The 23,157-nt window shown below is 42.9% G+C and overlaps 1 protein-coding gene across 9 annotated transcripts in view; it reads right to left on the bottom strand.

The window, feature by feature from the left end:
* Window positions 1–23,157, bottom strand: part of LOXHD1 (lipoxygenase homology PLAT domains 1) — a 165,223-nt gene that overhangs the window by 42,399 nt on the left and 99,667 nt on the right. For 6 of the 9 annotated variants that reach the window (XM_030258491.4, XM_072922261.1, XM_041711229.2 and 3 more), the window contains 7 exons: window positions 20,626–20,807; window positions 16,615–16,731; window positions 12,071–12,233; window positions 9,204–9,358; window positions 7,593–7,802; window positions 5,419–5,542; window positions 2,108–2,316 (listed from right to left, as the gene is read on the bottom strand). In XM_030258491.4, coding sequence (XP_030114351.4) covers window positions 2,108–2,316; window positions 5,419–5,542; window positions 7,593–7,802; window positions 9,204–9,358; window positions 12,071–12,233; window positions 16,615–16,731; window positions 20,626–20,807 — 1,160 coding nt within the window. The other 3 variants (XM_032744270.3, XM_032744271.3, XM_032744272.2) reach the window with 3 other exon arrangements.

Raw genomic sequence — 23,157 nt, 5'->3', positions numbered from 1 at the left:
AGCCTAGGAACAGAGATACTTTCATTCATTAGGAGAAGAAATATTCAAAATTACTTAGAAAACACAGTATAAAGTGTCTACACGGAATAACTTTTGTTATTTATTTTCATGTCAGAGTATCTATTAAAGTCAACCAGTAGTAAATAATATATGTGTAGGCTTGTAAGACATGAATAAATGTGCCCCTTTCAAATTACTTAATGTTCCACTGTTTCTGCTCTCAGTGGAGTGCATTTGTAGCAGGAGCAGAATACCAGCCTAGAAGTAGAATCACACTGCAAATCTCGCCACCATGCTAAATGGTACAGTCTGTTGCCTGGGTTATGCAGAGGGCTCCTGGAAACTTAAACCTCATACTATGGTATTTTCATGTGGTAACGTGCATTCAGAACTTTTCACCTTCTACACAAACAGACAAATGCCAAATCCAAGAATTAACTGTTCCTCACTTTTCCCCAAGTAGATAACTAGCAATTTTCTGCAATGTCCCTGAACACTGCAATTTTCCATACGGAAAATGCGGGCTGATGCCATGGCAACCACAGCAGACTAGCACATCAATGTCATCGCTAGGACACGGGTCCAAAAGAAGGGACCTTCCAAGCTGAGGGCACTGCATGAAGGAAGGCAGAAGGCCAGGAGCAGGTGGCTCCTTCAGCTGCGGGCTGGGGAGTTACAAACCAGAAGGGAAAAGGGAGCCAGGGGTGAGGCAGCAGACTGGTGAGATCACTGAGTACAGAGGTGAAAGAGTACAGAAGAACATCACCAGCCTGAAAGAGATATGTTTTTTTCTTTTTCTAGCTCTCTACATTTTATTGGCAACCTTTTGTCTTCTTTCTCATTTGTATTCCTTTTCAAATTATTTTTTGCCTTGCTTCTGCCTATTTCAAAGTGTCTTCTCATATTTTCTTCTATTTTCTACCCATTCCCTACCCTATTCACTGTATATTTTCCATCACCCCTTTATTTTCTTTCTTCAAGCTACCCTTCCTGTCTCTCTGACCCTGAGGGGTGATACTGTTATTTTTCTCCCTCTCTGTCCCACCATGGCTGTTTCTATGTGTGCACAATCCAGAAGAGAAGGATTGATACACTAGCTTCAGTATAAAAGTTTGACCTCAAGATGGGCTAGACAGAAAGTGCCAGTAATACACATAATAATTGAGAGTGCATTAAGAAAATGACTTGATAAGAAACTCAAATCTGATATGGAGATTTCTCAAGATGTCAGAATGCATTGCTTGAGAGAAAGGTAGAGTGAGTTACAGTCTCTAAGCTGCAACAGCATGACATACAAATGCTAAAATTGTCTTACTAGTTAGGATTTCTCTTTCTTTCTTGTCTCTTTCCAATTATACAGGCACACATATCGACAGATAGGATTACTTCCACAAAGGGATGTGGTAAAAACAAAATTAAATAGGCTTCAGTACTTGAGGAGCTGGAGCAAGCTTTAAGGAGGTGGAACTGCCATATGAAACAAGAATGATGTACACAAACACTCTGGAATGTTCGTGTGAAGTTTAAGCCCAGTGATGGAAAGTCTATGCAAATTGTGTCTCCCTGAGCCATAACAGAAAAAAATGGTTCCTGTACTGAAATCTATTTGTGCACATTACTTACAAATTATGATTAATTTTCTTCTATAAGTCTGCATCCTCCAAACTGTGAAAACAATTTTCCTGTTCAGCTAGGAAATTATACAAGATGTGTTTCTCACAATTTATGAAACCCTACCAGAAGTAGTGAAAAACAACGAGGAAAAAGACCAATGAAGAACTGCATCCTGGGAAGCCTAACTGAATCTGGCAGTATCAGGGACTGAGTATGAAAAAGCAGTGCCAGGGATGGGACAAAACTGAGACATGTCATAATTTCTTTACAGTTCACAAATATCTTCCACTTCATGAGGATCCTGGTTTTGTGTGAAGTAAAGCATACTTACTTACAGGTCCAGACACATGCAAAATCTCATCAGCACAGTCCTGTTTACATTCCTTTTAGACCCAAGAGCCTTTCATGCACTGCTAAGAATAACAGAACCATGTGCCATATTTGGCCACACATTTCATACGCCTCCAGCACTTGCACTGAGTTTACAACATACCTCCACTTTTTTGATCTCTCCAACATCTAGGCCCCAAACTGAAAATTTCTCCACGGAGCCATCTGCAAATTCATCCTTTCCTTCTGGGAGATCCAGCCACAGCCTCTCAGTCTGCACTTTCTGCGGGCCCATAATGATAATGAACACACGGCTGTCGGTGCTGGAGTCATACTCTGTGCCTGTCGTGATGGTGATGTGGTACGGGATCACTGTGACCAAGAGAGGTTTGTTCATCAGAAAACCCACACACATATGCACTTGTACAAGACTTGAGAAAACCAGGGGCACATCCCATCAGATGGAGCAGCTGTGCATGACAAATAGGTTCACATCCCATTAAATTAATTCGGCGAATGGAAAACGTCATGCTTTGTTGGGCTACAAGTGTGCTTTGGAGACTACTTTCCCACTGTGTGCTTGGGACTGAATTCTGCAAGGGTTAATTTCCCCAGACAACCCTACTGGCTTCAAGGAGATTATAAGCCAGATTTCTCCCTAATGCATGACAGAACAGCAAAAGGCTTGAATCCTTATTGACACCAAGAGACCCTCCTGAAGATGAGCACCTAAATCTTAAACAGCTATTAGGTCAAAGTGGTCTTACACTCCCCATTCAATAAAGACAAATAAATCTGTGCTGACTCCAAGGTAAGCCATCACCAACTGAATGTCCCAGAACAACCACAAATGCTCTCCTTTGTGCCTCATTAAAGGATTGCTGTGATCTGAGGGGCAGCTCAGGGTTTCAGCATTCCTGTACAAATCCAGACAGAAGATAACAATCCTTGTATTAAAGGTAAGTCACTCAATAATTCTATGCATTGCATAATCATTTTGGTTGGGGGAAAAGCCTTCAGGGCAAGGCGTAAAAGAGGAGGTGGTTTTTCTGTGGTTTTCAGAAATTTCAGTTCAGCTGTTAAAAGGGAGGAAGTGCCAGACTGTTTTTCAAGGGCTTTCCAAAAGCTCATTTGGGTAAGCCAAGCAGGTGGTGCAGAATTGGTTGCTGAATTCTCATTTGATTTCTCAGAACATTTGTGCAGGGCTGTTCAAACAGTTCTGATAAGACTCAGAGCTCTGAAACTTGCTTCATCACAGACTCGAAGCAGCCTGGCTTCATCATCACTTTTCTGATTAAAAATAAAAAAGTTTATAAGTTGACAAAAAAAAATTTGGCTGGTTTTCAAATTACCCGAGATTGACATCTAATTTTGCTTTATGATGACTAACAACATTTTTGAGGTGGGATTTGTATTAGAAATTCACATCAGACTCAGAATACTTGTGCAACATCAGAGATGGCATGAATTCATGCTGATCAAATCTGTCCTTACCTCTGGACAGACCAGAACCTAAAAAGATTTATTCAGCCCCAGTTTGAGGATTTTATGTACCAATACAAAATTAGATGATAGTTAGGCAAGATTTATTCTCCTATTTATGGTGTAATTTACATTTCAAGGGGTATTTCTGCACAATGGTGCATTTAGCAGGAAAAGGGTTTAGTGGTAGTCAAGGCAGATTTTACAAGAATATATTGAGGTGTCATGTTTAGGAGATCTCCTCTTTATCTAGGACTCATATTTCCCTTTTTTCAAACACAGGAGAAAGCAAAACCTACAGCAGGTGGTCACAGCAGGACACCACAGGTCCTCCAGCCCATCTCCCCTTGTCCTTGAAAGCCAGCACAGGGTTTAGGCTGCTTGAGGCCACATGTTCCCCTCTCAGGAGCATGGGTTTCCTTAGGGATCAATCCATGCCATCACCAGGACTGCCTTCCCCCCTGGGAGAAGGTTCCCAGTTCAGATCTAAGCAGCATCCTAGCCAAGAGAACCTTTCCCTGAGCTCCATCTTTACATCCTCCACCTCAAAGACATTTACCAGTTTGATCTCAGCACAGTCAAGACCAGGCTGAGTGATAAAAGTCACTCCCTTTCCCAGCCAACTCCCAATATCACTTCCCGAGTGAACCAGCTGAGCTGGCTTTTTATCCCACGTGGAAGGTAGCTGCCTGGCTCACCCAGTCCATCTTATCTGACACTCCTTCAGGAAATCTGACATTCCTTCAGGAAGCAGTTTCCTTAACGAGGCCATGTCACTGAGCAGAGATAGTGGTGATGACAAGCTCCAGGACTCAGAGAAAAAAGACCACCCTGGCACAATGGGGAGGATGGGAACTGCTCTCCTAACTCTGCCAGAGAGTTCTCATGGGAAATGATGGTATTTTACCCATTATTTGTGAAACTACACAGAATGCCAACGTGGCAGATATTATCCATTGTCACAGCACAGAAGTAATATCAGAAGAAATATGGAAATCACTTATCTTTTTATTTGAACACAATGTGGGATTACAAAAGAAGGGCTGCCCCAAGACCCATGGGTTGCAGGCCAGGTATAGCAATGTGCAGCATTAAATAAGCTTCCAAATAAAATGTGGGACATGCAACCCACGTATCACACCTCAAGCGACTGGGCATCAAAGGAACTGCAAACCATCCCTGTGACCACCGCTGGGCTCTGTGTGAGTCCCCCTGTAGAGCTATCTTGAACTCCTAAGGAAATGACATAATTTTCACTTCACTTACCATGGAAGTTTAAGATAAATTTAATAATTTTGCACTTGCTGTGCATTAAAATCACACAGACAGACAATAACTGTGATGCATCTGCTGCTCAGTTAGTCAATACAACACAGTATTGTAATCACACATGTAAAATCTTAATCTAAAGCTAAAAGTCCCCATGTAGTATACCAAAGAACTGTAGGTTCAATTTAGGTGATAAGCCATTGTCCCAGAACACAGAGGTAGTCATAAAAAGGGTCTGTGAATCACAAAAATCATAGAAAAGCAAGATTGGAAGGATCCTTAAAGTTCATCTCATTCCAGCCCCACTGCCATGGGCAGGGACACCCTCCACTAGACCCACAAGACAGCTGCTGTGATGCACACTTACATGTAGTGAGAAAAAAGAAGCCTAACAACTTCTAAAAATAATTCAGTTTTAAATTCTAATTAAATAATATTTCATCTTTAATACCATCTCAATTAAGTCAAAAACAGTTTGGAAACACTGAATTTTCTGTGAACCTGTGCCACTGTTGAGGTCAAAAAGCTGCAGGAAAAGCAGCAAACATGGAATCACAAGCCTTGATCCAGGTTTTCCCAGAGCAGTCACAGCACAAGGAAAGGAGAAATAATTTCTTTTTCTGCCTCTCCTTGCTCTGCAGAAAAATGAACACAGCCTCTTAAGCACTGGCAGCCAGGAGCACATGGATGCATGCAACCAAACAGTCAGGCACGACCACTCACATGAGCCTTCCTCTGCCGCCTTGACCAAGCTGGATTTTTTGGGCTCCTTCAGGTTGGCATTGCTCTCCTGGCTGGACACACTGAGAGAGGAGCCATCCAGGCTGTTCCGCTCGCCGTCGTAGCTCTGGGTGGGGGGCATGTTTGGGAGAGTAATGAGGCTGAGTACTCATGGTGTCAGCTGTTCCCATGTGCCTCCAAGAACAACATGAGAAGAAATGCTTCTAGTCCCCCAGGTACCTTTTTGGTCAGCATTAACTTGGATAAATGTGGCTTGTATTGTACTGGTGGTCTTTCATTTACTTCATTGGTAACCCTGGCAGGCCATTTTGAATGTGTGTTACATTAAAAGAAAACACAATAGACACAGGAATCTTGTGAGCTGTGACCTTTTCTGTGCTACCTGTCTGAAATTGTCTGAGATTGTTTGAAATTCCTATCAATTGAGCAGTGCCAGAGCTCATAGAATCATAGAAGGGACCTTAAAGGTCATCTTGTTCCAACCCCTCATGGGCAGGGACACCTTCCACTGTCCCAGGCTGGACAGTGACAGCCTGTCCTTGGACACTGCCAGGGATCCAGGGACAGCCACAGCTTCTCTGGGCACCCTGTGCCAGGGCCTCCCCACCCTCACAAGGAAGATTTTTTTTTCCTAATATGAAGTCTAAACCTACTTTCTTTCAATCTGAACACATACCCCTTGTATCCCATTACTCCAGGCCCTTTTAAATTGTCTCTCTCCATTTTTCTTGTCAGCTCTCTTCAGATACTGGAAAGACACAATTAAGTCACCCCAAAGGTGTCTCTTCTCAGGCTGAACAATCCCAATTCTCTCAGCAGAGCTGCTCATCCCTCTGATCACCTCAGTGCCTCCTCTGGACTGGTTCCAGCAGCTCCACGTCCTTGTGCTGTTGGAGCCAGGGCTGGGGCAGCTCTGCAGGTGGGGTCTCAGCTGAGCACAGGGGCAGAGGGGCAGAATCCCCCCTGCTCTGCTGCCCACACTGGGGGATCAGCCCAGGGCGGGGGGGTTCAGGCTGGGGTGGGTCCAGCTCTGACCCACAGCTCCCCCAGGTACTTCTCCCAGGGCTGCTTCTTAGGTACAGGTCAAGTTTCACAAGTGGCAGGGTACTGCAAACCTGAGTGATGTGAAACACTGATTGTGTTTGAAGAGTTACTGACAATGCATTTGGTGTCATTGTCCAACAAATGCGAGATTTTTATCAAAAAATAAATGTGAGGCTAATTGACAGTGTGAGGCATACTGTCAAATAATTTAAAAAAAAAAAAAGAGTGATTAGTTTTTCCTTGTTATGAATTGATATAAGCAATGGGGTAAGCCTGTCCACAAGCACTGATAGGGTTGTGTGCTGCAGTTTTATGAGGCAACACGTGACAACACTCATCCATGGTGTAACTCCCCTTACATCCGCTCTGCTGCATTCAGGATGAGTCCAGGACAATTCCACTGATGATCATTTTAGTGGTAACTCTCACTTAAAGTGTCTCTGTACTTTTTAAAGTGGACTCCTTAAATAAAATGAACTTATAATCAGCTGCTTTTTTATGTCTGTTTATTATGTATAGAAGTAAGAGAAGTCTATTAATCTTGTTTGCTAATTTTAATTAGAGCATGTACCTCGAATTCCAATTAGCTACACCAGGCTGATAAGCAGTAGAGAGTGTGCAAGTAGAAACGACACTTCACTAAAAAATGTTTGGTGCTTTGAGTGATAGCAAAGAGACCTGGCTTTTATGTCAGGCAGTGGTGGAATAGGGATCTGAAAAGAAATAAACACCCAGTCCAAGTGATGATGAAATCAAAAGACCCAATATTCTGGTTGGAGGACTTTGAATTGTGGGACCCACTACTAACCTGCTTTGTGGGCATAGCAAGAACACCAGCAGGGAAATGTTGTATATCAGCAAGGTAGTGAACTCTCATCTGAAGGGTTCCACTTACACTCCTTGATTTTTCTGCTGAAATCGCAAATTAAAGAACTAGTGATAATGGGCTGAGAGTGGTCTTACTTTCAGCTCTCAACTGAAAATCAGAAATTCATTTTGGATAAGCCAAAAGCCCTCTGAGTCCCTAATGAGCTGCCTTGGACTTCAACCAGATACTCAAGAATTCTATTTTTATCAGTAGCTGTGGAATCTGCTTTGAGCCATAGCTGTACCTGTTCATAAAGTGTCCGCTCTATCTTTTTGTCCTCTTTCTTTTTAGAGAGCCAGCGCTCACACAGGAAAATGAATGACTCCTCTGTTGTTTCATCCAGGATCTCAACTTTTTCCAGAAACCAGTCAGGACTGAACATACTATTGTCATGGCGAATCTTGATCTTGTATAAAATGCCAAGGTCCACAGCCTGTATTGTGAACGTGTCCTCCTGCAGGGTGTTCAAGAGCAGCGGATTCTGTTAACAAACTCTCAACAGATAATCTACTGGAAAAAGGCAAAAAAGGGAGGCTACAGAACACATATGTTTAAATTCCATATTGCTGGATGGCATTTGGCTAAAATCTTTGCAGAAGTCTATAGAGGCATATCTGTAAGCTAAAACTGCTCTTCAGGGAAATGTTTTAAAGCCTTCTTCTGCTAGGAGGGGAGCTGCAAGAAACACCACTTTTACAACCAGTTAGAATATTGAAATCCTGGGTGATTTTTAAGTATACTTCCCTTTCTAATCCAGTTAGATTTGTATGAACATCCTAGGTTGACTGTATGATGCCTTTATCCCCAGTTGTCTGCCCTGTTAATGTTGAATAATAAGTTTTACACCATTAAGACTTGTTCCAGGAGTGAAGAGGGGGGGAAGAAGCGCGGAGTTTGTTTTCAGAAACTGCACTCCCTCCTCCACATTCCTGCTGCTGGACTGTGTTGTCTGCGGATGGACAGACAGGGAGACAGAGCTGTCCGTTGCTTTCCTAGTTAGTTTTAGCTAGCTGAGGCGAAGAAGTTCCCTGGACTGTGTTTTTTTCCCTTTCTCTGGACCTGCTCTGGATGAACCCCAGAAGAGCAGCAGCAGCAGCACCTGTGGCCCAGCGGGCCGGGCCTGGGCCGTGGCATTTCCATTGCCGGAGGGGCTGAGCAGAGACTGAGAGAGCCGAGCTGCAGCCCGGGGGGTTTCTGAGTTTGTCCCTCTCTTGGAGTGGCAAGAAGTTTTATTGTTTAATATTGTTTAGGTTTTCTTGTCTAATAAACAGTTTTTTCCACTTTTCTCCAAAGAGGTATCTTTCCCGAACCGGTTAGGGAGAGGGGCCAATTGAATCTGCTTCCTAGAGGAACCCTTTTGGGGGGTTCTATCCCAAATTTGCCCTAAACCAGGACAATGAACAATCCAGATAAATCAATCCTTGCCACCATTATATCCAAGTGACACATGGGATGAGCACAGAACATCACTTTTGGTGTTACTTTCCCAGATAGAGATGAAGATTAAGTCCCAACAATTTAACAAGTTTTATGGTGAATTCCAACATGTACATGCAAATCAGTTGCACAGGGACTGTGGGAATCTGCAGCTCACAGCTCAAGCCAGTTTCCATGACCAAGCTCATAATTTGTCCATCCGTGACTTCATAGGAACATCTGCCTGTTTGCTGCAGTGCCTGTCAGTTGTAATACCCAGCTGACAATCCATACAAAGCATTTTAAGAGGTAATGAATGTGGTAAATGGAATCAATCAATTCATCCCTCATAGGAAAACTCAACCTATAAAGGAAGTCATTGACTTGACAGATTAAAGACTGAGAAACGGAAAGTGTCATTAACCCTTCACATTTGTACCTGTCCCCTTTCAAACTTGTTGAAGTTTGTTTCTGACTTGCTGAGTTTTCTCTCTCCCATGTCCCCCAGGTCTCCATAGATATTTAGGAAGACATTAGCATCTGTCCCAGCACCGTAGATATCCCCAGTGAACACGCTGATCTTGTACGTGTGAACTGCAGAAAGAAATAGAGATGATTTCTGGTCAGATGAAATATGAAGATCCATCTTAAGTACTGAATTTACCTAAGAAAATGTTCCCCAGGTTTCCTGCTTGTGACTAGTAGGGTTATTAAATCCCATATGGTTTTTCTTTGAGGTTTCCAATCCAAAGACTGGAGAGTCCCTGGGCTGACATTTGCTGACTTTCCTTTTCTCCATCTAATCAATGCTTGTGTGTTGCTTTGATCACACAGCTCACGGTTAAAAATTCAAAGAATCATTATGGTCATTACTGGATGGGAACTGATAGAGGAGAGGGAACTCAGCACCTTTTCATACAGAGGCTGGAGGGACATAGACGTGAGAACAAGCCATTCACTGCTGTGAATCCTTAATACTCCATCTTCCATAAACAAAGACTGGGAATTCAGATGTGCAATTACTACAGGAGTTAATGGCATGCATCTCTACAGATTACCCATACAGACAGAGAACAAGTTTCTGGGTCCTTTTGCTGAGAGAGTATTTAATTAAGGAAGGTTTGGAGATGTGCTGTTTAAGTACCCTCTCTCTTTAGCTTGCTCAATGATGAGGCAATAAAAACTCATCAAGCCTTCAGTAATGTGCTTTACTAAACCTGTTAAATACTCTTATTTTTATTTTGCTACTCTCCTCCCAATTATATGGGGAAAACAGTTACTGAAAGCATCCTCTCCAGGAAAACACTGAGGGTCTGTACAAGTCTCTGATTACCCTGGTACCATATGAGCCATGGAGAATGCCTTCCTGCAAATCCCAGGGCAATGCAAATGAGCAAGAGGCACGAAATTAGGATTCTGTGTACGTTAACAGTGTTGAAGAAAATTGCTATATTGTCTTTTTCTTCTTTCCAATAAGACAGATCCTATTCTGCTTTGTCATCCATGAAAGATTTCCATAGATTTCTCTTGAAATGGAGAAATGGATCAGAGTCATCACCTGAGAACATCCACCAGGACTGTGTGCAGTGCTGGATTTTCTGGTTTGCTTCCTCACATATATCCTACAGAGTTACAGCTCCATATTTGAGAGGCAGCTGCTACTTTAGTAATGAAGGAAGCAATGTATATTGTCTAATTAGTCAATGCATCCCTCCTTGGCCTTTGTTTGCTAGTTCTAGAGACCTTGAGGTCTAAAACACAGTGTATTATTTAAAAAAAAATATGATCTTTAGAATACCACAAGATGATTTTCCATCAGTGTCATTTACACTGTGTCACTGCCCAAGATGTATGAGGACTCACAGACATGCAGAAGATTTAATCCTTGTCCCAGATATTTCATATCTAAAGCAGAATTTCCCAAAATTAGCCCTAGCTCCACGCCAGAAATTTTCAATAATCAAAAATTTCTATTCCGTAGATTGTAAAACTTGTTTTAAGGCTTTGCCTTCAGAAGGAAAAGTGAATCGCCTAGGTTAATTAACAAATGGTAAATGATCTAAGGTAAAGCAACAGAAATTAACAAGCTAAGGAAAATGTCATGCAGGCACCTAGATGTCATAGAACCGTTGAATCATCAATTTGCTTGTATTGGAAGAGACCTTTAAAGGCCACCTTGTCCAACCCACCTGCCATGGGTAGTGACACCTTCCACTGGAAAAGGTTTATCAGAGCCTCATCCAACCTGAGCTCAAATATTTCCAGGAATGGGTCATTCACCACTTCTCCGGGCCTCACTTGCCACTGTTTTACCACTTAATTATGGATTTTAAAGTTGTCTTTGCCTCTGCAGGAAAAGAAATCTCCCATAAGCCACAAGGAAGGAGGAAACAAGTCCTCCTTCCAGCAAGGCACCTCTTCCCTTGGCAGTGCAAAACAACCCACATTAATTCCACCCTGACACTGTTCTACAATAAATGCAAGTCAGGCTCTGAAAGAAAAGAAACAGTGAGAAAACTTATTTTCTCAGTTGAATCATCTTGTTGCCAGATGCAAGAGCCAAGAATGAACATGGCAGCTGAATTTCTCTTGCTCTGCTCAGGATGAGGAAATTCATGACCTCTTTCAAGGACATAATGAGCTCTAGGTGAGAAAAGGAGATTCTTTTTCTAGAGGAAAAAGAGGTACAAGCAGCTGGGCATACAGAGAAGCAATGACTTAGGGGTGAAATTTGTTTTTCATTTGCTTCAGCTACCAGCAATGGCAAACAACAAACATCATCACCACCCTATAAGATAAACTCAGAACTGAATAAGAATTTTTTCTCCTCTTGGGAGGTACTTTAATGAGGTGAAGGTGGCTGCAATGACCCAGGTTTTAACTGGGTCCTGAAGGGACACGTGTACCTGAAGGGCAGCAGGCAAAAAAATTTTGGGAGGAAAGAGAAGCATTAATTAGACTCATAAGATTGGAAAGGAAGAGGCCGAGTGCACAGGACAGGTGAAGTTGGGCAAATGAGTGAAGAGGTTAACACATCCTGGAAGACAAGATGTAAGAATTTTGTTAGGAATCAGAGGAGATATGGAAACTATGGGTGTGGAAGGGTGTCTGTGACAGGTTCTTAAAAGCCCCAGAGGAAAATAATGTTGTTTTTGCACAGAAGTGCTCCAGGAGTGAGAGAAGTACAGAACAGGAAGGGAAAGGGAAGTGAACAGTTGTACCAGCATGGCACTGAACCACACATCCAAATGTCTTAATCCAAAAAATCAGACAAATCATCCCTACCTACTCCTAGGATTATATTACCTTCTAAAGGGTCTTCAACTTCTTCCTCTATCTGCTTGAGTGTCCCATCCTTCATGAGCTTTTCAGTAAAAATATCAGATGGCACCAGTTCTCTGACAGTCTCGCCATCGTCTTCAGATTTTGCAAGCCATCTTTCACATGGAAATGTGACAGTTTCTGAGCCCTGGAGTAAATATGACAAGGAAATCTCTTCAAAACATGAACACATGCTAGCCTTTCCCCTTTGAAAACACTCTGACATGCAGGCAAGGATTTTCAACTCATGTAGAGGCAGACCTAAAATAGTACACAGAAATGTACTTCCTCCAGAAAGAGGATGTCTGAGGGCTCTCAGAAGAAGCACTGAACGTGCAGAAGTAAGCAGAATTCCCAGTGGTTTTGTGTGAGTGGATGTATGATCCAGCAGATCTCTGCCCTTCCCAGCATTAAAACTCGTAAATTCTTAATCAGCGCTGAACCATTCCTGCTGAAGCTGTACTTTACTGAGACTCTGCAATTCCTCTTCAACCCTAATTGAGGCAGCATTTTCTTTGAAGCCAGTAGGGCTTTTTCTTTTTCTTTTTTTTTTCTTAATGATTTTGCCTACAATTCTGTGACTCAAGGGGTTCTAGTCAATTCCCATACAAGCAATACCAGGAGAAAAATAATGACTTAATTTTTATCTTTTGTTTTGACTTCACTTTGGTGGAAACAAATATGATTTATATCATCAAACAGAAAAAAAACCAATAGAACATGTGTTTTCCACTTGGTAAACAAAATTAATCCCAGACTATTCATTAAGAACAGACTCCCATAAGGCCTCCAAGATGATAACATGCAGGGAGCTTTCTGTGTGCTGGGCATCCCAGGCTATGACCCCATGAAGAGAGGAGCATGAGCCACCATGCAAGACACAGAGGCCACAAGTCTGAAGAGAAAAAAAAAAAAAAAAAAAAAAAAAAAAAAAGGAAGTTAGTTTTAATCTCACAGTAAATAAATTCAGAAAATAAAAGGCCCTGTCTTTACTGAAACTCATAATTTATCTCTTACCCTTCACAGGGGCTTCCTGCTCTTTCCAGCATACCGTGTGGCATCACTTTCATATATAATATACCAATGGATGTTAACAGAATTCCAGACGGGTGGCAGGGGCACCTTCCACTATCTCAGGGTCTCAGGGTGCTCCAAGCCCTGTCCAGCCTGGCCTTGGACACTCCCAGGGATCCAGGGGCAGCAGCCACAGCTTCTCTGAGAAACCTGTGCCAGGGCCTCCCCACTCTCACAGCCAAGAATTTCTTTCTAATATGTAATACCCTGCCCTCTGTCAATCTGAAGCCATTCCCTCTTGTCCTGTCCCTCCACCCCTTGTCCAAAGTCCCTCACCAGCCCTCCTGTTAACACCCTTTATGAATAATTTCCACCTTAATTACTCTGCTGTGGTTACTTATCAAGCCAATACAGGGCCCTTTCATTGCTACTTTTGCTATTTAAATGTTAAATATTAATACATGGTAAGGGAAGGGAATAGATCTCACTGTAGAAGTCTTGAACATTGTTGTGACTGTATATTACAGCCTGAAACTGCAGATCCTGCCCTCCCTGACACCACCACAGGGGAGGAATAATCTGTGCACCCAAGAGCAGATGAGCACTCTGATCACAGTAACCTGGAATGAACAGGCCACAGTGTCACCACCCAAAGATCCCAGGGAAGCTGGTCTGTGGGAGCAGAGCCCCAACAAGGGGCTTGTGTGACAGCATGTTTCGAACCTGCAGCAGAATCACACTTGGAGTACACACAGCCCAAATCTTCTGCTGTTAATGAAATACCAATTCTCCTCCCCTCTGCTGCTCCCTGCAGCTCTGCTGTTTAACCCCAGACAGAGATATTTAACTCCAGGAGGAGATTTGAGCTTGGCATACAAAATGGTGTCAAAATAAACCAGCAGAACTTCAGGTGATTTCACATCTTTTACTTTCAAGTGTTATTTATGCTATACAAGCAGCATACAGCACCTAATAATTCCTGCTTCCTCATTTCTGCTCTGACTGTCTGACCACTTAACCTGTATTATCTCACTGTACACTGAGCTGATGAACAGTGCTTATCTCCACACCTGCAGGCTGGGAAGAGAGGGCTTTCCAGAACGATGCTTCAGTGCTGGAACTCTCTCCTCCTGATAGAGATCCCACTTCAGTCGCATTTCTCACTGAAGCTTTCAACAGCCCCTGAACATTTCACACTGCTGGCTGTATGGGCCATTGATGCAAACAATATTTATTTGGTAATAAGATATCGAGGGACTGGAGTGACAGCACAGTGGGGCATAATGTGCACTTACTGCAAGACTTAATTGTCTCATTATTGATAATCACCATGCCATTGCCACAGTTTTTATTGGGGTTTCCCTGTTAGTGATTGTATTTATATTTAAGTGATGTAAAGTGCACTGGTTTACATTACCAATAGTAAAATCCTCTTGCAGCCATGAACAGAATTTGTTAGAATCTGAGTCTGGACCTAAGCTAGAAGCAGTGTATGATAGTGTGTTAAAAGTCAGTGTTTTTCCCTTCTCCAAGTTGTAACAAATGAAATATAATTATCAAATATAATTGGCACGCCAAGGCATTTTTTTCAGCACACAACAATCCTAGTTTCCTACCCAAGTGCTTTCAATTTAATCTGAAAAGTTACTGACCTCATTTTTCTTTTGCAGCTCTACAGATACATCTAGACACATCTTAGCAGTCTAATCAGGTAGCACAGCTTTTAGAAGCGCTGGCAGCATATTGCTATCCTGTGGCAAGTCATAATATCCTGCGGCTGATCAGCGGCATCATGCAGTGCTCTGCTTTCTACTTTTTTTCCCATGCCATAATCAAAAGATCAGCAGAATTGTAAATCTCTCCATTCCCAAGTCGTTCAGGGCTTTCCTCCCTTCCTCCACCCTCAGGTTCCTCCCCACCCGCCCTTCAAAGCTGCTGCAGTGACTGAGGGGGGGGTGCAGCCCCCAGACCCTCTCTTAGCAAATTGAGGAGCACCCAAGACAGAGCTCTCATGGGCCTCTCAAAGTGCTCAGTTCAAGGTCAGTGCAGAAAAAGGCAGCCCAGGAACCTCTTTTCCCTTGGTTTCCACACATTTGGGTGCCCTCCTCTTCATCTTCTCCAGCCTGTGACCAATAACAATATCTCTGAAAACAATGTTTCATTAACCCAAGGAAGCTAGGCAAGGGTTAGGCCATACACTGAGAGTCTGATAATGTCAGACTGGCAAAAAGATGATAATGAGGAGCAAGCTGAGGGTATTGGCTTGTGAAGAAGCTCATTCAGGAGGACGGAAATGGGAGATCATCTCACTCTGCACAGCTCCTTGGCAGTAGGTCAGGTGGAGGTTGGGCTCTACTCCTAGGGAACAAGGGACAGCAGGAGAGGAAACAGCCCCAAGGTGCACCAGGAAAGATTTAAACTGGATATTGGGAAAAAATTCTTCCCAGAAAGGATTGTCCAGCCCTGGCAGAGCTGCCCAGGGCAGTAGAGAAGTCCCCATTCCTGGAGGGATTTAAAAACTGTGTGGATGGGGCACTTTGGGACATGGGTCAGTGGTGGCCTTGGCTGTGCTGGGGGAATGGTTGGACTTGATGATCTCGCAGTTCTTCTTCAAATCTAAACAATCCCAGAAACAATTCTATAGTGAGGAGGGTTCTATGGGAGGAAGGAAGAAGACATGTGTGTTGATTGTGTAGAAAAGAGAATAAAACATATCCTGTAAATTTTGAAGGAGGAAGCAAGGTGAGAAGTGGGTTCACCATGACTGAACAAGCTGTTTTTGATCTTGGTATCAGAAGTCACCTGAGGAGTGGGCAGACCTGAGGGGAAATAGAGGCTGACATCCCTTTGGAATAAGAGAAAGAGTCCAGGTCTTCAATGTAGCTACTGCTTTAATTCTGATCTGGCCCTGAAGAGGTGATTTTTTTTTGAACTTCCTCAGAGCCAGATTCATCCCTATTGCTGTAGCCAGCATCTGAGAGCACAGCTGAGGGACACTTTCTTACGTGGACAGGATCAAGGTGACGAATTTGATTGTACTGTGTTAATCTTGTTCACATGAACAGCAAAAATTCCTACCATCTATCTTGACTTTTTAATATGATTCAGGGAGTTGCACAGAGAGGCATTTTACATGCCTTAATTGTACTAGCTCCTTGCATTTTTTTCTTCCAGGATTATGAGACTGACAAAATTGTTTCTAATCCACGTTTGGCAACAATACTTTTTAATTTTAAAATAGTACACCAGTTTCCACTCCCTTCCCTATGATCCCTCAAAACAAAAGTACACATGAACACACGAAGCTTTAAAAAAAGTAATTATTGCAGAGCCTTATAATCAACATTTCAAGAACAAAACATGATAACACACATTTGTTGTACCCAGATCCCCAGGCTCCAGCAACTTTAGCGCACCAGCCGTTTTTCACTGTTAATCACACTTTGTACACAGAAGATGCAATCTGAGAGATGGAAGTGGCGTCTCCTGGGGATGTGCTGCGATTCACAGCCTACCTTCCCATTTGGCAGCAGCCTCCGAATTGTCACACGGTCCAAGTGCCACCCTGAGTTCAGACCTCCGCCCTTATGTCCTATGCGAATCTTTTCAATAATGTCACCAACGTCCTCCAGCTACAGAAAAGCAAACAAAGAAACAAACACCAAAGACAAACAAACAGAACACCAAAAAAATTTTAAAAGGGGAAATATTATAGTGTGAACAAGTTGCGATCTTTGAGACATCACTTCTCTACTTTATTTCATATTTTTCCAGGCTGTTGAACTCCCAGGGGAGAAAATATTAGTGCTGATGTCAATTCTAGAATCATAAAATGAAATCCTAGAATTGTTTCGGTTCAAAGGGACCACAAAGATCGGCCCATTCCACCCTCCTGCCATGGGCAGGGATGCCTTTCACTTGACCACTAGATCAGGGGGCTCCAAGCCCTGTCCTTGAACACTTCCAGGGATGGAGCAACCACAGCTTCTCTGGAAAACCTGTGCCAGGGCTTCATAACCCTCACAGGGCAGAATTCCTTCCCAATATCCCATCTAACCCTGCCTTTTGGCAGTTTAATATCATTGCCCCTTATTCTGTCACTATCTGCTTATATAAAAAGTCCTTCACTCTGTTTTGGAAGACCACTTTAGGCCCTGGCAGGGGCTCTGAGCTCTCCCTGGAGCCTTCTCTTGTGCAGGTGAACAGCCCCAGCTCTGCCAGGCTGGCTCCAGAGCAGAGGGGCTCCAGCCCTGGCAGCAGCTCTGTGGCCGCCTCTGGAGTTACGCCCTAATTTGCATTTTGGCTAAAGGTTTTCCTGGACTTCTGCTCCAAAATGGAGAGAACCTTGCTCTGTATAAATTGCCCTCTATATGAGAAAGGTCTGCTTGTACAGCAAGAGTCCTGCACCTTAGGCTTCTCTGCATGAGAAGAATGAGTGGGAATTAAGGCAATTGTTTAAAAAATTTCCCTACACTTGTGAGGCACTGGTGAGGCATCATCTGAAGTGCTGTATCCAGTTCTGCATCCCTCAATTCAAGACGGACATGGAGGGGCTGGAGCATGTCCAGGGCAGGGAAGGGAGCTGGGGAAGGGAGCTGGAGCCCCAGGAGGGGCTGAGGGAGCTGGAAAGGGGCTCAGCCTGGAGAAAAGGAAGCTCAGGGGGACCTTGTGGCTCTGCACATCTCCCTGCCAGGAGGGAACAGCTGGGGGCATCGGGCTCTGCTCCCAGGGAACAGGGACAGGAGGAGGACACAGTCCTAGGCTGTGGGGAGGTTTAGTTTGGACATTAGGAAGAAATTAGTCACAGAAAGGATGATCAGACATTGAAATGAGCTGCCCAGGGAGGTGGTATAGCCACTGTCCCTGAAGGTATTCAAGGAGTGACTGGATGTGGTCCGCAGTGCTTTGGTCTGGTGACAAGGTGGGGAGCAGTCACAGGCTCGACTCAATGATCTCAGAAGTCTTTTCCAGCCTAACTGATTCTGTGATTCTATGAAACTGCAATGCAGCTGCATTTTAAATTGCTCTTTTAAAATCAATTACACTTGTGTACACTCTCTTAATACTGAAAGAATAAAAATACTATACAAACAGCCTGGCATTTTATATTATCTCTCCTCTTCTGCCATAGAATCCCAATGCCATTCTGAGAAAGCCAACAGGATGACTGCCTTAAGAAGTTGCTACTGGGTTTTTATGCCTCGCCTGATTAATTGAGTAATTTGTTGCTAGTGCATTACTTTTAATTCACTTCCCTTTCAAAGGCTTGAACAGGAAAAACTGAAATTTGCTCCTAAGTATTAGCTTTTGGTTATTCTGGTGCAAACTTTTGTGGAGCTGGCCTTCAAACACCTAAGGCTGGCTTCAAACTTTTGCAAGTAGAACACTGAGTTGCATAAGATTCACCACAAAATAACTAAACAATCCAAACTCATTTCTAAAACTCACACACATGCACACAAGTATACATTAGGGAAAAAATTATTTTTCCTCTTTTGTCCTGTCCAAATACTCATCTTTCAATGAGACTTTTAATCAATACGTAGCAATAAAATTATGCTTGAGCAGTCAAGATCCATGTTAAAGAAGAAGTGGGCTTTACCCTGCTCAAGGCATCTCCAGCAAATAATCACTTGGAAGCACAGCTAGGAGCAATCTCTAATCTTTTGTGCCTCTTTTGAAAAATACAAAATTATAGAGGGAGGTAAAACCACAAAGAGAACAGACAATTCCCAGTTTGTGTTTTCTGAAACCCCCCAAATTGTTTTCAGGGTCTGTTGCACTCCAAATTATGGCTCTGCAGAAGCAGGTGAAAGAAAAATATATTTTGCTTTGTTCCCATCTCCTGCAGAAAGAGGAACTGGTGAAGTGAGAATGAAGTTTGGGGACAGGTTAATATGATGTTATAAATCAGCAGAACACACTGCATTTTCTTTCACTTAATCTAAGAAAAGTAGTGATGTTTCAGATTTCACTAAAATTGAAATAAATCTTATGTAAGAAAGACTTTACCAGAACACTCAGTTTAAGATTTGTACCTGTGGATTAATGCAACCTCTACTCTGAAAAATTGTGTGGATATTCCACAGAAATAAGTTTTATTCTTTGTTTTAAAGGAATCACACTGGGGATTTATTTTATGATTCATGACATATAACAACAATGTGGGATGCAAGTATTTTAAGAATTGGTTTAAAATTTCTCTTCAATTACAAAAACAAAACCAGACTCAAAACAGAGAGAAACTGTAAGATCCTCTATGAAGTCAGTGGTGGTGGTGTAGCCAAGAAGGGAAGGGAAGGGCATGGAGCAGCATCAACAGGATAATCCAGAGCAGGTCTGCCTGTATTTTTTGCCTCTTAAAAGTTCTCAGAAATAGGAATATACTGTAAATAGGAATTGCTTAATACTCTGGATGCAAATGAGCCTTCTATTTGATGTGCACTGGTTTATTGTTTGCATACAGTTGTGCAAACACTTCAGGAAATACTTGGTAAGATCTTTCAAAAAGTTAGCCTGGGTATTCAAAAATCACATTGTCTACAGCAAAGAAATGGTTTCTTTGTCTGAGGATACAGAAGAAAAATCACTATGCTTCTAAGTATTGCAAACTGCAAGAGAATCACAAAATCACAGAACACCCTGGAGCTGGAAGGGACCCTCAAGGATCAGAGCCCAGCTTCTGTCCCTGCACAGACACCCCAACAATCCCACTCTGGGCATCCCTGGCAGCGCTGTCCAAACACTCCTGGAGTCCTGGCAGCCTTGAGAATATGCTCATTCCGTGGGGAGCCTGGGCAGTGCCCGGCACCCTCTGGGGGAAAAACCTTTCCCTGATATCCCACCTAAACCTTCCCTCCATGCTGTTTCTTCAAGTCCTGTCTGCCCATGAAAGTGCAGAGATCAGTGTCTGCCCCTCCTCTTCCAACTTCTGCCCCTCCACCACAATTCCAACTTCTGAGGAAGTTGGAATTGCGGTGGAGTCTCCTCTCGGTCTCCTCTTCTCCAGCTGAGCAGACCCAATGCTCCTCACACAGCTTCACCTCAAGGCCCATCACCATCCTTGTGGCTTTCTTTGGATGCTCCCTAATAGTTTAATGTCTTTTTTTATGCTGTGGCACCCAAAAGTGCCCTCAGCACTCAAAGTGAGGCTGCTCCAGCCCAGAGCAGAGCAGCAGTGACTGAGCTGGGTGAGACCAGTGAGGAGCAGAGCAGTGGTGGCACACCCTGGTCAGGATTTCCACTCTCACTGTCATTTTAGAAATGACCTCTGGCCCTTCCTGAGCCTGGAAACAAATCCTTGATGCCAATGCAGGTAATGAAGAGGAGGGAAGGGCAGAGGTTGATATGACCTTCCTCATTTTGTGACCTCCCACACCTTTCCAAAACTCATCTCAGGCGTTATTAAAGCATTTTCTGTTGCTTAGATAAATTTGATGGTTTCACAGTACAAGAATAGAGAGGACTGAGGGTGTCTATTCCTGACCATTGCATGCTCCCCAGTGCTCCCCATGCTTCAATCTTACCTCCACGATGAACTGATTCACTGAATTCCTTTCAAAATACATCCTTTGCTCTCTCTTGTTGAGGCACAGGGATTTTTGCTGAGTGCAAATCCCATCACTTCCATAGAGAACAATGAAGACATCTGCATCTGTGCCAGCTCCAAAAATATCACTGGTGTACACTGTGATCTCGTAAGGAACAACTGGTTTAGGAAATGACAGAAAACAGAAACAAGCCAAAAGGAGTTAGGAGCCAGCATAGCAATGTAACTAACAAAAAAAATAGTGAAACAAAAAATGGGTTATAAATCTCAACAGTGAAAGAGGAGAGGACAGCAATCACACACTTGTGGTCAGTTAGATTATCAAGTTGGTCAGTCCTATGGGAATCCAAGGGGAATTTCCTTTCATAAGGAAATTCCTTTTCTTTATAAAGTAAATTGACCTTGATATGAGTTGATATGAGCTGTACTAAGTTTTTAGGTTAATCATATGACATTCAGTATACTTGCCATCCAAAGTTACTGAAATAACAGCTCAAGAGTTAAAGCAAAACATGAATTTGCAAATTTTTCAACATTTAGGAAGATGGAGGCAGTGAAAAATATTCAAGATAGTCTTATTTATAAAAAAGTCCTAATATTTCTATCACTAAACAGATGACAAAAATCCATCATAAGGAAGTTAATAATTTATCTGTTCCATTTTTCGCTTGGTACCACCTCCCCTGAAACACTGAGGCAAACAGGTTAAATTACAACCCAGAGTCATGTGAATGCAGAACAGTAATGTTCAAGACCATAAATACTCCCCTAGTCTTTTCCTGTGGTTTCTCCAGAATGTCCCATGACCCCAAAATCTGATGCCTCCTTTTGTTCTATTCTACCTTCATGGCTTCTCAGTCCTGAGTCCTGCTGGAGCATGACTCAGACTTGCTCAAGAATAAGGAATGTGGTAACAGGGGCCCTGTTCCTGGCCCTGCTATGGATTTGCTGAAGATATCCTCAGTTTTCAAGGTGAGATTTTGTTCAGCTCATGTAGTAAGAAACATAGGTTTAGATGCCTGTTCATCAGACAAGTGTGTGCATCTCCAGATGTAATCAATAAAGTCAGTACAGTCTAAAGAAACACTTTATCAAGGAATGAAGGCATTTTCTTGCTAATCACTCCCCAAATCCAGCCTGTGAATGACCAAATTACCATGATGGCAATTCAGACACTCCATTGCCATGAGCACATGTGATGTTAGGTGTGCAATCTGGCAAACAGTATCCTGTCCCAAAGTCCTTTAAATCCTTTCTGAAATCAAAACACCAGGTAAGACCTGGGCATCACTGAACAGCTCTGCAGAGACCTCTCCTGCCTCAGGAAGACACTTTCCCACAGTCCCACTACCCATAAGCACAGCCTTCAACACAATTCTGCCACTGCCACGATATGCTCCTGCCCATCCCTCTCTCATGCATCCCTAAAAATCCTCCATCCTTTCCCATCCCTCACTACTATCTTGTCAGCTGTTTGTCATTCTCACCCTACTACTCTGCCACATCTTCAGTAGTTTTTGATCATTACATTATAGCAGCATACACTATGTTTCAGACTCAGCATCCCTGTTAGGGTAGAGAAAAGGCTCCCAGCACCACCTCTATTACTGTTGGAGTAACTCTGATTATCCATGTAAGAGACTAATGATTCATAAAAATCTTAGGCTCTCTAAATACAGCTCTCAGGAGGCCACAGATAAAGAAGTTTTCTTCCACAGAAAGTCGGTCTGGAGATACTCAATATTCTTCCTGCCCAAGCCAGTGAAATCTGCTCTGCTGTGCTGCAAGTAAACTGGAATAGTTTCCCTAGAATGTAAGAAGGTGGGGGGGGAGGAGGGGGGGAGGAGCGGTTAGGTGTGGGGAGGTGGAGGGAGAATCCTGCATACCAAAAATCACACACTATGCATTATGAATTAAAAATTATCCTCTCTTGCTGAAGGCTGTAGCACTTGCTCTTGTTGCTTGAATATTAACATCAGCTTAGAACTGAATCAGCAAAGCAGCACCCTAACAAGGTCATCAACAGCACAACTTTCAGCTGTCAGATGCCCATTTCATTTACATGGCACTTTTAAAGCTGTATCCCCACAGGGATGATTTTAATTGGACTATGGATGACATGTTTTCATCATGAAACAATTCTGGCACGAGTGATCATAAAACAAATCAAGCCAGTTTAGTTACCTCTGGCAAACTGGAACCCACAGGTTAATTGCTAGGAAACCGGAATGTCGTAAACAGCGCAGTGGGGATGGTTCAAATGGTGAAAAAGCCTAAGCTGACAGCAGGCCTGGTGCAAAATATTTGCCAGAGAGACCTGACTGTTTCCAAAGGCTGGATGTGGACTGCTGACAAAAATCAGTATAACATGAACTATGTGCTCAAAGGCAGAGCATGCCAGAAGCTCCTACATCATTAAAATATTCAGAAGTATTAATAAATTATATAGTCAACATCTGCATCAAAATATATATTGATTGGAATAACATGGAAAAAACAGACCAGAAGC

Source organism: Taeniopygia guttata, chromosome Z (assembly GCF_048771995.1).
Source record: "Taeniopygia guttata chromosome Z, bTaeGut7.mat, whole genome shotgun sequence".
Classification (NCBI taxonomy): domain Eukaryota; kingdom Metazoa; phylum Chordata; class Aves; order Passeriformes; family Estrildidae; genus Taeniopygia; species Taeniopygia guttata.
The sequence above is the reverse complement of the archived record's forward strand: the minus strand, read 5'-3'. Positions and strand labels throughout refer to the sequence as shown.